Raw genomic sequence first — 14,516 nt, forward strand, 5'->3', positions numbered from 1 at the left:
GATTAATTATTTTTTGCATTTGAGTTTTAATTAAAAAAAACAAAAACATTTAAAATCGGATATATTAAAATCCATAAGTAAGAATGCCTGTTTTGATTCATTTTTAAACTGCGCTTTACTAGTTTTATGTGTATTTACAATTTTGGAAAACATTTTCCACAAGTAAGGTCCACGATAAAAAACTGAATATGAAGTTAGTTTTGAATTATATTTTGGGACAACAAAGTTGTTACTTGAAAATTTTGTTGGATATTTATGAACTATTTTGTCAAAATAGGATTGAAATATTTTAGGAGATAATCCTATATTTGTTTTATACATGAACATTAAAACTTGGTGTAAGTTGATTTTATATATATTTAATTTAATGCTCCAAGTATACGCAGAAGAGGCTCACAAGGTAGAGTTCTATTAGCTCCAAAAATTATTCTGCATGCGTGTTTTTGTTTACAGTACAATTATTTAATTTTGTATGGTTTGTACTTGTCCATGCAATATTTCAATAAATAAAATAACAATGAATAAAAGAGAAATATAAACTTTTTAAAGAACTACTGTTTAAAAATGGTTTAGCCCTATATATCATTGCTAAATTTTTTGATATTTTATATTCAATACTTTTTATATGTAAACTCCAACGTAAATGTTCATCTAAGATTACGCCTAGAAAGTTTATTGAGTTTTCTCTTTTAATGTTAGTGTTATTGATTATTAGATTAGGCAATTTGATGGGGATATTTTTTGATTTATTCACTTTGTGGAACAAAATAAATTTGGTTTTATCCACATTCAGACAAAGTTTATTACTTTTGAACTACTCATTAACTTTCAGTAATTGTTCGTTTGTTGTTTCAAATAGTGTATTAATATCACTGTGGGAATAAAAAAGATTGGAGTCATTTGCAAAATGAATACAATTTAATAGGTCTGTTGCTAAATTTAAATCATTAATATACACTAGGAACAACAGTGGTCCTAAAATGGAGCCCTGGGGAACCCAATAAGTTACGGCAGTCGGAAATGTTTGTTTTTATTCATAAACTATAAATTGTTTTCTATCGGTCAAATAACTTTTGAACCAAAGTAAATTGTTATTTTTTACTCCATAGTGTTCAAGTTTTTTTATTAGTACATTATGATTAACGGTATCGAAAGCTTTTGACAGATCAATGAAAACTCCTAAGGTAAAGTAGTTACTACTGAATGCACTTGATATTTGATTTACTTGTTCAATCACTGCATGCTCCGTTGAATTTTTTTATGAAACCAAATTGTTTTGAATACAACATGTCGTTTTTTGATAAGTGATTAAAAAGCCTATTGTACATTATTCTCTCAAGTAATTTTGAAAAACAAGATAAAATAGATATAGGCCTATAATTAGAGATGTTTGAGTCATCTCCGGACATAAATATCAGCGTGATTCGTGCAATTTTTAGCTTTTCAGGGACGATACCTGTTTTAAATGAAAGATTAAATATGAAAATAACGAGGGTTCTATTATATTTTATACTGATTTTACAACATTAACGTTAATTTTATCAAATCCAGCACTTTTGTTAGTTAAAAAAGGCGGTTTGCAATTCAATTAATTTTAAATTAGGTTCATCCATAACTTTATCGTAATTTTTTAAATAAGAATGGTGTTTAAATGATAATGTTGAAAATGATTATTGGAAGCATGGTTTATTAGGTCTATGTTAAAATCCCCAACTAAATAGGCATGACTTCGGGTTTTATTTATATTTGTTAAGAATGGTTTAAGATGAGTTTTAAATTTTTTTATGCTAGTAGATGGAGGTCTATATGTGGCATTTAAAATTATTTTTTTTGTGGTTTTATTTATTAATTCAATGCATAATGACTCACAATCTTTTTCATTTACACAGAGATCGTGACGTAAATTATAACTAGTTGAGTTGTGAACAAAAATACATACACCCCCACCAACACCAAAACCACGTGGTTGATGAACTGATGAGTAATTAATTAGTTCAAATTGAACATTTGTTTCACCACGCTTCCACCAAGTTTCCGTTGAACAAATAATTTTAAAATCGTGTTTTAATTCATCCAACAAAAACCTAAGATTTTCAAAATTTTTATTTAAACTTCGAATATTAATGTTTAAAATTGAAAAACTATTTTTAATTTTTTGCAGATATTGAGAAGATTCAATAACTGTATAGTATTGGCTTTCAAATATTTTTTGATTAAAGTTATTATTGTTAGGTATTGTTAGAGATATAGAGACAATTTATTCATTAACAATTATTAAATACAATTCTAACTTTAAATGCTAACATTTTTATAATGTAATTAAGGATGTTTTTTTCCTTAATAATGTTATTTCAAAAGAAAGAGAAAAAGTAAATTTATTTTTAAAACTTGATTTTTTTTAAATATTTCACAGTTATTACTGAATTTCTCAGTCATTAAGTTAAATTTTAAATTTAAATTAAACAAAAAAAAAATTGTTTGCAGTACAATAAGGTTATGCAATCTCAATTTTTTTTACTTAAATGCACTTTTGTCATTCATTAAGAAATAAATTTTATCTGAAAATGTAGAGCAATTTTTTTAAAAATAACTACCAAATTTAAAATATTTTGAAAAATAAATTAAAAAATATTTTTTGCTTCAATATACTTACATGAAAATATTTTTAGCAAAAATCCCGTATTTTTTTGCAAATTTTCTCGTTTTTTTGAAAAAATCGAAGGCCACTCTACCATTGTGCCAATTGTGGTGTTAGTCTACCAATAAGAATTTTCCAATTCTGATCTTGTCTTTTACGGTTGGCACAAGGCAATCTGAGTAAAATTTTTAACCCACTTTTTTTCTAACAAAGCTAGATTTGCCACTCATGACTTGAAAAATGCTCTCATTTGAAAAATAAACCTAGAACACACACAACTAAGGTTTAAAAAGATACCAAAAATAAGTTAAACTTTACAATAAAAGATTTTATTCAGCATTTTTTTTTTGCATCCTCTGTGAATTTTTTATATTTTTTTGCCCAGTTTAGACGTTTCTTCATCATAACTGGTGTTAACTTTGGTTTACATGTTGGCCGGCGTGAAGTTAAACCAAAATTTTTTAGAGGTTTCAGAACTGTTTGTTGGGAAATACTGATTCCCTGTTCATTAACAATCTTGGTCAATAAGTTAAAAGGGTGTTTTCTTTGTTGTAGACAAATTTTTCTGTCAGTTCTGGGTGTTGTTAACATTTTTCTGTCACAAGCGCCTTTACGAGCAGGTTGGAAAGGTATGTCAAAATCAAGTTTTTGCCCCACTCTCTTCACTGTGCTTTGAGAAATGTTGAGTACCTCAGCTATCTAATTATGCGACATAATTGTATTTTTTGAATAATCCACGAATTTTATCTAGTTTTCATGGAGAAATATCACATGCCCTCCATAATTGCTAAAAAAAAGGAAGAGAATTTTCAATAAGATTGCGTGCTTATCCATAAAAAAATAATTAAAAAAAAAAACATTTTTGTTTAGAAAATGCGAGAATTAAGATACAGACACCTTTATGACTAATAAAATATACAAAATTAGTCGCAAAATAATCTTCACAACGAGGTATTCCAATAATTTTGTTTTTAGAAAGAAACACCTCACACAACCATTCTTTGCAACGTTCTGTTCAAACTTTCAACATATGGTAAGAATGACAACAAAAGATATGAGCAATGTTACCATTTATGAAATAACATCTTGGCAACGTTGTTAAAGTAAAAAATAATGAACGAAAAAAAGATTATGTAAGGAGCAAAGGTTTTTAGTGGTGTTATGTCTGTTTTTTTTCTCTAAGTCTAATGAAATAAAGGTGGTATCCTGACACTATTTTTATTTTCTTATATTTTACTTATAATAAATACCTTTGACAAATTAATAGCATATTAGATGAAAATCTAAAACGTATTGCAAAAAGATTTTTATTAAAAAAAATTTACTGACTCAGCAAAAAAAAAAGAAAAGTGAATTGATTATTTATTGAGATACCATTGTTTTCCTACAGCTACTCATATAAAAAAAAAAAAAACTGAGAAAAATCAATTTTAAAATTAAAAATCATGTACACTACTCAGTTAAATCATTAAATATAACCAGCACAAAAATCTTTTGCAGTATCATTTAAAAAAAAGAAGATATTTACTATTGAATTCTACGAGGTTCAATTGTCAAAATAACATTTTTTCAAATTATTAATTTTTCACAAAATAATACATGGATGCCACCTTAAAGGAAGTGGTCGAGTTGTCAGACAAATGAATAATAATAATAAACAAAACATTAGGCGCCTTTAAATTATGTTTGATCACCGTAATGGAGATTTCCGATGTACATAGGTTTAGTCTATAAACTGTGTCAACAAAATGGAAGAGGAGAAGTTTGTTAAGGAAGAAAGGGAGAGGCAAGTAAAAATTGCCAAAAAATTGTTGACAGAATGGACTTGAAATAATTAATTCGATCACTGTAATAACCGAAAAGATAGGTTACACAATAATAATAACGTGAAAGTTCGTGAACAATTAAAAAACACAGGTACTCACGTAATTTTATTAAGTTTTTTAGGCAAAATTATTGTTAATAAGTTTATGCGAACTATACTATAAAATAATAACGCAAAATACAAGCGATTTTAAAATAATTTTACATTATCGCGTGGCATCACCAAACGCAGCGAATGGCTCAGCTGAATATTGAGCAGAACTAACAGCAATTTGAAAGTAAAAACAAAATTACAAACGCATTAAATTAACATAATAATTTAGTGCGTTTAAATTTAATTAACTTTAAACGCATTAAATTAGTATGTTAATTTAATGCGTTTGTAATTTCTAAATTTAAGTTAAATTTGTTTAATATCTGAATATTGAACAAAATGTTTTAAATTAACATTTTTTTTGGATTGTGAACAAAAAAGCTCTGCAAATTTTAATAAGCAATTTATGTATTTTATAGCAGATACTGAACAAGCACTCAAAATAAAATCTTGTAACAACTACTTCGCACGTTCTTAGTAAGGAAAAACTAATCTATCGTTAAACTCTGCAAGCAATAAAAATGAAAAATTAAAAAAAAATTTTTTTATAAATAAGAACGTAATAAGTACTTTTACAATAAAATAGATCATAGTAATTACATAAATGCACGGAAATTTATACTACAAAACATAGAAAACTTAATTATTGATTCGTCTACCATTATATTTTGATAAAAAAAAAAAAACTCAAGGTAGAAATTAGACTTTATATTTAAAGTTAGGATATTAAAAAATATAACGATCCAAACTTTTTTAATATATCATTTTATTTTATTTCTAATTAGACATGATCAAACAACTGAAATTATTAAATAACTGCAAATATAATGTGTTAAAGTAATCGATTGGTATTCCACCACATGAAAGCTTTTCTAGATTGAATTTGACACTTAGATAGTGAGTTGCAGAGAAGTACAAAATGGCGTGTTGCAGAGAAGTACAAAAAAGAAGTTCTTTACACTTGTACAACACTAACTGTCATACAACAACAATATAAACTTCGCAGTAGACACATTATTCCAACAATAAATACCCCTAAAAAAACAATATATACTTCAAAGTAGACACAATAAAAACTCTTATAATAAAAATTGTATAAAAAATTTTTTTTTTTTTTGCCAGATACGGTAAATAAACTACAGCACTTTGAAATGAAGAGAGAAAGAACATAGATAGAAATAATAATAATGCAGCTATTATACAAACTAAAGCACGCAAATGCTACTACTGCTGCTAGTACTACTACTACTACTACTACTACTACTACTACTACTACTACTACTACTACTACTACTACTACTACTATTACCAGGGGCGCCCAGAGCAGTTTTTGGTCTTTGAGATAGATAACTTCCAGACATGGAGCAAACTCAAAACATTAATATGTTTATACTTATGTCAAATAAGGATGCTTTGCAAAAAATTGCAATGATTGGAGCTTGGAAACAAAAAAGGCCTTAAAATTTTGGCCTCCCCTGCCCCAAACGTGAGAGCAACAAGTTGATGAAAATTTTTTTGTACTATTTTCAATTGGACTTATATTCATCGATAAATTTTAAGTTTCATAGTAAAATATTTTATGTTCAAAAATTATGACAGTATAAAACTTGAAACCCCCTCAAATTGAGGGGGGTTTAAACTTTATATGGTCATAATTTTTGAACACTAAAATATTTTACTATGAAATTTAAAATTTATCAATGAATATAAGTCTAATTGAAAATAGTACAAAAATGGGAATTCTTCATCAACTTGTTTATTTACTACACTTTTATTTATTAAAAACACTTTTATTAATTAAAAAATTCCCATTTAACTTTCAACACTTATGAAGAACTTATGGCACTCTTTTCAAGACTTGATTTATGCTGGTCCTGAGTGAGAAACACAACATATAATTTAGATATCGTAATATGTAATTAAGAAACACAACATATAATTAAGAGATCGTAAAATGTAATTGAGGAACACAACATATAAGAAATCGCAATATGTAATTAAGAATATATAAATCGTAATTAAGAAATCATTATAAAAGTTCTTATGAAACATAAATTTGAATAAGTTAATAACATCAAATTATGCATTTGTGTGCACCAACAATAATAATGGTATATTTGTATGCACCAACAATAATAATGGAATATATTTGTATGCACCAACAAATGGAATTGAAAGATTGTTATTAAAATTAAACTTGTGTAATCATTTCACCAAATTAGCTTACACCCACTTCTGGAATATTATTATATATCTGGAATATTTCTTGATTCCACAACATTATTATATTATTTTAAATTTCTTTATTTGCAACTTTCTATTATTTCTCTACATAATTTTAATACTTCAATGTAAATTTTATAATTTCATTTTTCTATTTGATGAGCCTTCAATTTGATAGATATCATGTAATCTTTGATAGTTCACAAAGACAAGTGACCTTTTTACATGTTTTTACTAAGCATATTACTGTATATATTGTGCCCTCTCAACTAATACTTGACCATGGCCTAATGTAAAAGGCACTATCAAGACTTTTGACAAACTCTTGTATTTTATACTAACTTCGATAGTTTCAAAATTGGTCAATACGATTTACAGTATGACATTTTTTAAAATGCTGGTAAAAAATTAGATGAACTTTTTTCTGACAACTTTGAGAACTGTGTGAAAGCAAGATCACATTCATTTGAATATGCAAGCATGAAAGAATTAGATGAAGTACAGATTTCATTTGTAGAAGGAGATTTTTAGTGAAATCAAATTAAAGAAGTTGCCTCTTTTTGATGGCATAAAATATCTTGTTTAAAATAAATCTTCAAAGAGATAAAACCATTTGTCTGATATGTCACAATAGAATTATCTGTCTGATATGTCAGTAAGACTTTCTGAAATAAACTATGTATCCAAAAAAATTTAATTTAGTGAAAGTTAATTCATCGTTAGCTTCCTATTTAGTTATCTCATAATTCTTTTATTTTGGTTGATTACTTTTAGGAAAAGCTCCCTAACACTTTGCCATTGTTTTAATACTTGTCTAAATTAAACATAATAGGCAAGCTACCTTTTGGTTTTTGACCCAGCATAATGAGCAAAATGAGGAAAATTTTTACATTTAGTGACTGTGATTCAGTTTTTAATCAGATTGAAAACCAGATTTAAATGCAAAACCGATTACATAAAGGTTGCAACTTTTAATTTAAGTAGCTCTTGTTGCTCATGCTGCTTTTTAGTAAGATCAAGAAGTATCTAGTTTACTTTCGGGCCATCCATACGCAGTTTTGTCAGATTTATGAAACTTCTTGTTTGCCAAAGAGGTGGTCATACTTTCAAGTAAAGTTAGGTAGCCTGAAAATTGCAGTTAGGTAGCCTGAAAATTGAGAGTCAAAGTACTTGTATTCAACATGATTTAGATTGCTGTTCTGAAAAAAAGAAAAAGAAAATACAATATGGTTTTAAAATTTTTTGAAAGTTTTCACATGTTGCAGCTAAACTCATTTAAAATATTCTTGTTTCCATTCAAATAATCCCTGTCAGGCAAATTTAGATATAACCCCTGATTATATCTAAATTTCCCTGACTTTCCTTGCTTTGGCGGAAACCCTGTACATGTATACAACATTAAAATAACATTCAATATAAAATTTAATTTCAGAGTATTCATAACATTTTTAGACCTAATGAAAAAGTATGCATGTGATTTCATTAACTTTTTTTCAGATAGAAAACTCTTACTTTTAAATGATGCTAAAATTAGTTAAACTTGGCTTAACAAATGTGACTCAAAATTTACTTTACAAGAGTTTGAATAAAAAAAATATTCATTATAGTTTTGATAATCTTGTGAAATAATAAAAATGCTGCTTGTCTATAAATCAAAAAAAATATATATATATAATCAAGTATATTACAATCTAACCAAAGCTAATTACCGGTTTAATATTATTTTGAAGTTGATTGCAAAGTTTATTAATAAATAAAATCCAACAATCAAAACAAAGTTTGTTAACAAACTTTTTTAGTTCCAATGCAACCCAACTAATGTATTAAAATTATTTCAATTTGAAAACACATAAGTTTATGCATTGAGGGCACAGTAGGGGTGTTCAGAAAAAAAAAAAGTTTTAGAACTTGAAAAACCAAACCGTCTAGATTTGAAGCAAATATATTTAAACTTACTCACAAAAAATTTCAGCACCATTGAACCACTCTTTCCTTGCCCTCAAAGCACACGTTTGGAAAAAAAAGGACCCAAAATTAACCAAAAACAAATACTTTAAATGTCTTGAGGGCAAGGTTAGCATAAATATTTATAATAAATTTTTTTTTCAGGGTTTAGATAAATATCTGTAATTTTGATTAAAAAAGTATGGTTTTTTTCTTTCTTCTCAAAAAACAGTATAACTTAGGGGAGGATGGGTAGGAGTGAGCCAAGGGTAAGAGTGAATCGTTGATCCTACAGCTAAAACGGGAAATTAAAAAGACTCAAAATTTTCACCAAGTACTTATATACAAATTGTTGTTAACACAATCCAATTTTTTTACCGCTTCTTGGTGCGGGTGTCTCTGTTAACGTTGTCATCCACTCTTTTCTGTGCAAAAGTAAATTTTTTGTATTTTTTGAAACTTCTTTAATGAGCATACTGGCTGTTTCGAGACATTAGATAGTGGTTGAAAATTTAGTAATAAACAATGCAGTTTTTAGAACAAAGTATTTTACATGTATAAACCACGTACTTATTGCACATTTAATGTTTTAATCCAGTTGCACAGCTTGGGGAGGAATAAGCCATTCCTTCACGGGTAGGATTGAACCGCGGATCACTAATACTTCACATTAAAAAAGTTTTGACTTCAGCGTAAAAACATATTTACGTTTGACTTTTATATCTTAGTATATCATTAGAAAAATTGTGTGCAACATTACATTTTTACCATCTAAATATTAATACGCTAATGAATAGTGCGCATAGTTACACCTATTGTTTGTATTGTTAATTACGGTTCTGTATTCTGTAAAATACACCATTTCTTAGTTTTTAGGTAGTTTCTAGACTTTTTTATGCGCGGTTATGTTCCATGCGGCCTTTCGAGTAAGGTCAACAAGCAAATTAAAGCTGATATATTTTTATTTTCAAGAAGAATTGATGTTGTTCATTGTTTAAAATAAAAATTTAAATAATTGTTTGTTGGTTGTTTTTATTTTTCTAATTTTTATAGCCTGCTTTCATTTTTTAGAAGAAGTTAGAACTAAAATGGCTGGTAAAATAGTTTTTTCAATACAATGTTTCTTTTTTAGTAAACTTTCAGTTTTGTTGTTAGTCTTCTGAGAACATTTTAAGCAAGTATTGCTTTATTTTCTAGAGCAGTTAAGAGGAGCTCATGGCTTTTTTAGTAAGTTCAATTCATTTTCTTATTTATAGATTATAGATCTGAATTTATTAGAAATTTTTAATTTTGTTCTTAAATGGTTTCATCTTTTTCATTACAATGTTGTGAATTAATGTCTGCATTTTTTGTTACATTAAAAATAATTGATGCTAATAAATGTTGTTTTATAGTTGTTAAAGGTTTGCATATATGTTTATATTATGCTCATAGTTAAAAAAAAGTTTTTGATAAATACGTGTATGATATATGTTATATAGTTGTTTTATAAATGTGTTTTTATAATAGTATGAAATGTATTTTATCTAATGTGTACATGATTGTTGAAGGGGGGGGGGGGTTTATATGTTATATAACATTAAAAAAAAATTGTGTTTTATAGTTAGTATAACTATAAAACACAATATATTTGAGATATAAATCTAGAGCAAGATTCGTCAACCTTACCAGTCAAGCAGTGTTACTGCTTTAGGTCTAAGTATTGTCTACTCTTCAATATAACTATTCTGAAAATACATAATATTATCTTTGATAATTTTCTGCGTAATGTTGTTACCTTTGGCTTATCTTTATGTTAGTGTTTGTTGTTAAAAATGATTATTAGGTAGTTTCATTACTAGAACTCGAAGCTCTTAATATAAACAGCTCAGTGAATATTATTATTATTATTATTACTGCACATAGTTACGCCTATTGTTCGATATTAGTTATGGTTCTGTATTCTGTAAAATACACTATTTCTTAGTTTTTAAGTAGCTTCCAGACTTTTCTTAACCAAGTGTTTTCTTAAAAAAGTCACGACCTTTCATGGTTTGAGTTCAAAATGTTTAAGTAGACATTAGGTAGATAACGTTTAGTAGCTTGATATGATAGGTAATATAAAATCTTTTTAAAATTTTGTTAAGTAATTAATTTATTGTAATCTTTTTTTAAATTGTACTTTTAAATTTAAAGCTTCGTGTTATAGATGTTAATATTGAAAATATAGAGTACTATAATTCTTAGATGGGGTCTAGCATTAAAAGATATTTATGGGTAGTTTCTTGCTTTCACATGCTTTTAATAATTGGGATAAAAGCCATGACAACATTTTGTTATAAATAAAATTTATATCTATAGTAAAATTTATATCTATAGTATTGCGGTATGCTAGTATAGTATTATCTATAAAATTTATATCTATAGTATTGTTAAAACCTTTGCTCTTTGAAAAAAATGTTTCTGGCTTTTCAATAAATGTATAATAATTTCTCTTGCATGAATGAATTGTGGTTTAGGATAAATTGTGTTATTATATGTTTGTTTTTCTATATTTAATATAGAATTATTTATTTTTATACATTTTTATTTAAGTTTATAATTTATTAAGATTTAGATTTTTAGAAAATTCATGTTTACAGAGTTGTTATTAATCATAATCGAGTTGTTGTACCAAAGAAATTGTAGAGGTTTATTTATAAAATATACTATATATATATTAAAATGAAAATTTTGGTTTTCATATGTTTTCACTAATAAATAGTTCAATATATATATATCCTTAAAGTCGCAACTGCATCATAGTTTGTGTGTTGGAGGAGGGGATTTACAAACCCGCGTTAATAACTTGTTTTGTATCGTACATAACGCATTTATAAGTTTTATTATGCGTTTTGTTCAATGCTTTCTCCCAACACATGAACTATGACGCTGTCCGCAACTCCAAGGATATACATGTATATATATATATATATATATATATATATATATATGTATATATATATATATATATATGTATATATATATATATATATATATATATATATATATATATATATATATATATATATATGTATAATATAATTGCTACAGAAACATTTAGTGTTTAACGTCATTTCATTAGTTACTAGGCTTTGAAAGAGCGCGTTCTCCAAATGCACACGGTCATTGGAGAATGATTTCTTAAACAAGTTAAAACTTTTTACCTTTTGAAATTTAATTATTATTTATTAGTTTAGATATATTACAAAAAGAATCATATTAAGATAAATAACTATCATTAAGATCATATTAGAATTGAAGTAAGTATAGAAAATAGCAACTTATATATAACATTTTTATTAGATGGAAAGTAGAAAGGGTCACTCTTTTTAATTTTTAAAATCCTTTACATTTTGTTTGCATTAGCTTTTCTTTTAGCTTTGTTTTTTCTTTTACAGTTTTGTTTTTATTGAGCTTATATTTTATTTTTTGAAGGAAAATAGGGGCATGGATGAGACCTAATTATTTTTTATGCAACGAAAAAGTTATACTAATGCTATTTCCATAAAATTGGTTATTACTACTTTGAAATTTCTGTGATGCTATTAACTATTTTTGTTCTTTTTTAGAAAATTCAGAAAAATAAATTAAAATTTTGTGCCAACACTGACATGGCATGTCACATGTTATTGTACGTAAAGGTTAAATTTTGTTATGAGGATTACAGTTCTAATGAAAAAAATTTTCATTAGAACTGTAATCTAATGAAAATAAAGGAAAAGAGTATTTTTTGTATATATTTATTTTGTTTACTTTGAATCTTTTTAAATTTTCTCACATCATTTTTAAAATTTTTGTTTGCACATGTTTATTGTTTGCTTTTTTGATAAGTATGTGTATGTGGTAATATGTGCTTTATAGTTGTTTTATCAATGTTTTTTTATAATAATGTAAAGTGTTTTTTAATTGTTTGTGTATGTGTTATATAATTGTTTTATAAACATGTTTAAATATGTATATAAGGTATATATTTAACCTTAAACATATTTAAACACATTTATTGTGTTTAAAGTAGGTACATATATTTATATTATGTTGTTTCCATGTTTTTAAAGTGCTGTGACTTGGTAAACGTGTAGATCAAGATGTGTCAACCTTGCCAGCCAAGTGATGTACTTATAACAGAGGGTTACACGACAGTGTTTAGTGTCAAACTGTTACTGCTTTAGGTCTAGGTGTTTTCAAGCCTTTATTATTAATTATTCTAAAAATACATAATAATGTATTATAATAACACTTTGTGCAATGTTGTTACTTATGCTCTGTTGTATATGAATGTTATGTTACTTAAGTTATGTTATATGCATATTATATTAACTTATGGTGTGTGTTATTGTTGTGTGTTGTTGCCATGATGTTGTTTTTTGTTATCTTTTGAGTTGATAGACATTTGGCTTACCTACATTTGGTGTCTTTTGTTAAAAATGATAAATAGGTAATTTTATTATTAAAAATCACTGCCTTAAATCAATCACTAAAAGCCTAGAAAAATTATTTTGCCATATATGCAATTTATTTTATCTCAATTTTATTTTTTGTCTTTAGCACTGTTTATTATATAATTTTGCTATAAATATTTTGGAATCATGATGTACCAGCATAAATTATTTTCTAAAAGTTAACATGAAATAATAATATTTAACAAGTACTACTCTGGTAAATCACAACAGTTTTTCTCTATAAGGTACATTGACTTTTATTTTTTGTATGTAATGTTTTTCTTATTTACTTATTCATTACATTTTTTATTTTAGATTTATCAGATGATGTATTTATGTTGTACATAATACATCATCTGATAAATCTAAAGCTAAATTAATTTTTTTTCAAACATCTCCTAGCTGATATATATTTTTTTAAAGTCATAAAAGTATTGTATATATAATCTTAGGCCAAATCAAGATGTTCCGCCGACATTGTCAACTATACATCTATGATCCACTTTCAGCAGTAAAATAATGTGGTAATGATCTTTGCTTAAATGGTTTAATGTTTCAATTGCAAAATTTTATTATTGAAGAGAACCCAATTTCTCCTGCATTTAAAAACATAGCTGAAGTGGAAGATGAAGAAATTCGCCAAACAGCTATAGAAGGTTGCTCAGTCTCAGTTATAAAAATGACTTTACCTGAAGGGCAAGATAGACATCCAACTAATACAACTGCAACATCATGTGAAAGGAGATTATAGCAAAGATAGTGCTTCACCTGCTTCCAAGTAAGTTGTTATTTACCCAAGAGGTCATCCTTTTAAAACTACATCAAGTATGTTTTCCAACTTAGATCCTATGCTTTTATTCTCTATTTTTTCCAAGGGGTGACGCTGGTTAGCATAATCAAATGGTTCACAACCCTGAATGTGCTACATTGGTTAGAAATCATGTTTCATTATCTTAGTATTACAATTATAGACTTTCAGTTAGACAATTAACCTAAACAGAGAAGCGAGCAGTATGATGCCTTACACAAACATGTAAACAACCTTGGAAATGATCATAATATTAGACCAGGATGTTTTGTAGTTTTGCCATCAACAATGTAGGAAGTTCGATAGCTTTATTTAATTTAATTTGTTTAAATATAGTAGTTTTAATAAAAGAAATGTTTGTTCCAGGTTTTTTGCTTTTCTGTTTATATTATTGCTTTTCTGTTTATATACTTAAAAAAAGACATGGATTTCAAATAATCTTAAGTTAAAATATAGTCTTTAATTAGAATTAAAGATTCTTTACATTTATTTATTATCCAATTGTAACAATAGTAATATTACTGG

The 14,516-nt window shown here is 26.6% G+C and overlaps 1 protein-coding gene across 1 annotated transcript in view; it reads right to left on the bottom strand.

Moving 5' to 3' along the window:
• Nucleotides 1-5,085: 5,085 nt before the first annotated feature.
• The window catches only part of LOC100208471 (type 1 phosphatidylinositol 4,5-bisphosphate 4-phosphatase), a 40,033-nt gene continuing 30,602 nt past the window's right edge, over nucleotides 5,086-14,516 (bottom strand). The window contains exon 9 of the mRNA XM_065820647.1: nucleotides 5,086-5,591. Within this exon, the coding sequence (XP_065676719.1) occupies nucleotides 5,512-5,591 (80 nt within the window). The 3' untranslated portion in view covers nucleotides 5,086-5,511. The remainder of the gene's footprint in view (nucleotides 5,592-14,516) is intronic.

The sequence above is a fragment of the Hydra vulgaris genome, chromosome 15 (genome assembly GCF_038396675.1).
Source record: "Hydra vulgaris chromosome 15, alternate assembly HydraT2T_AEP".
NCBI lineage: Eukaryota > Metazoa > Cnidaria > Hydrozoa > Anthoathecata > Hydridae > Hydra > Hydra vulgaris.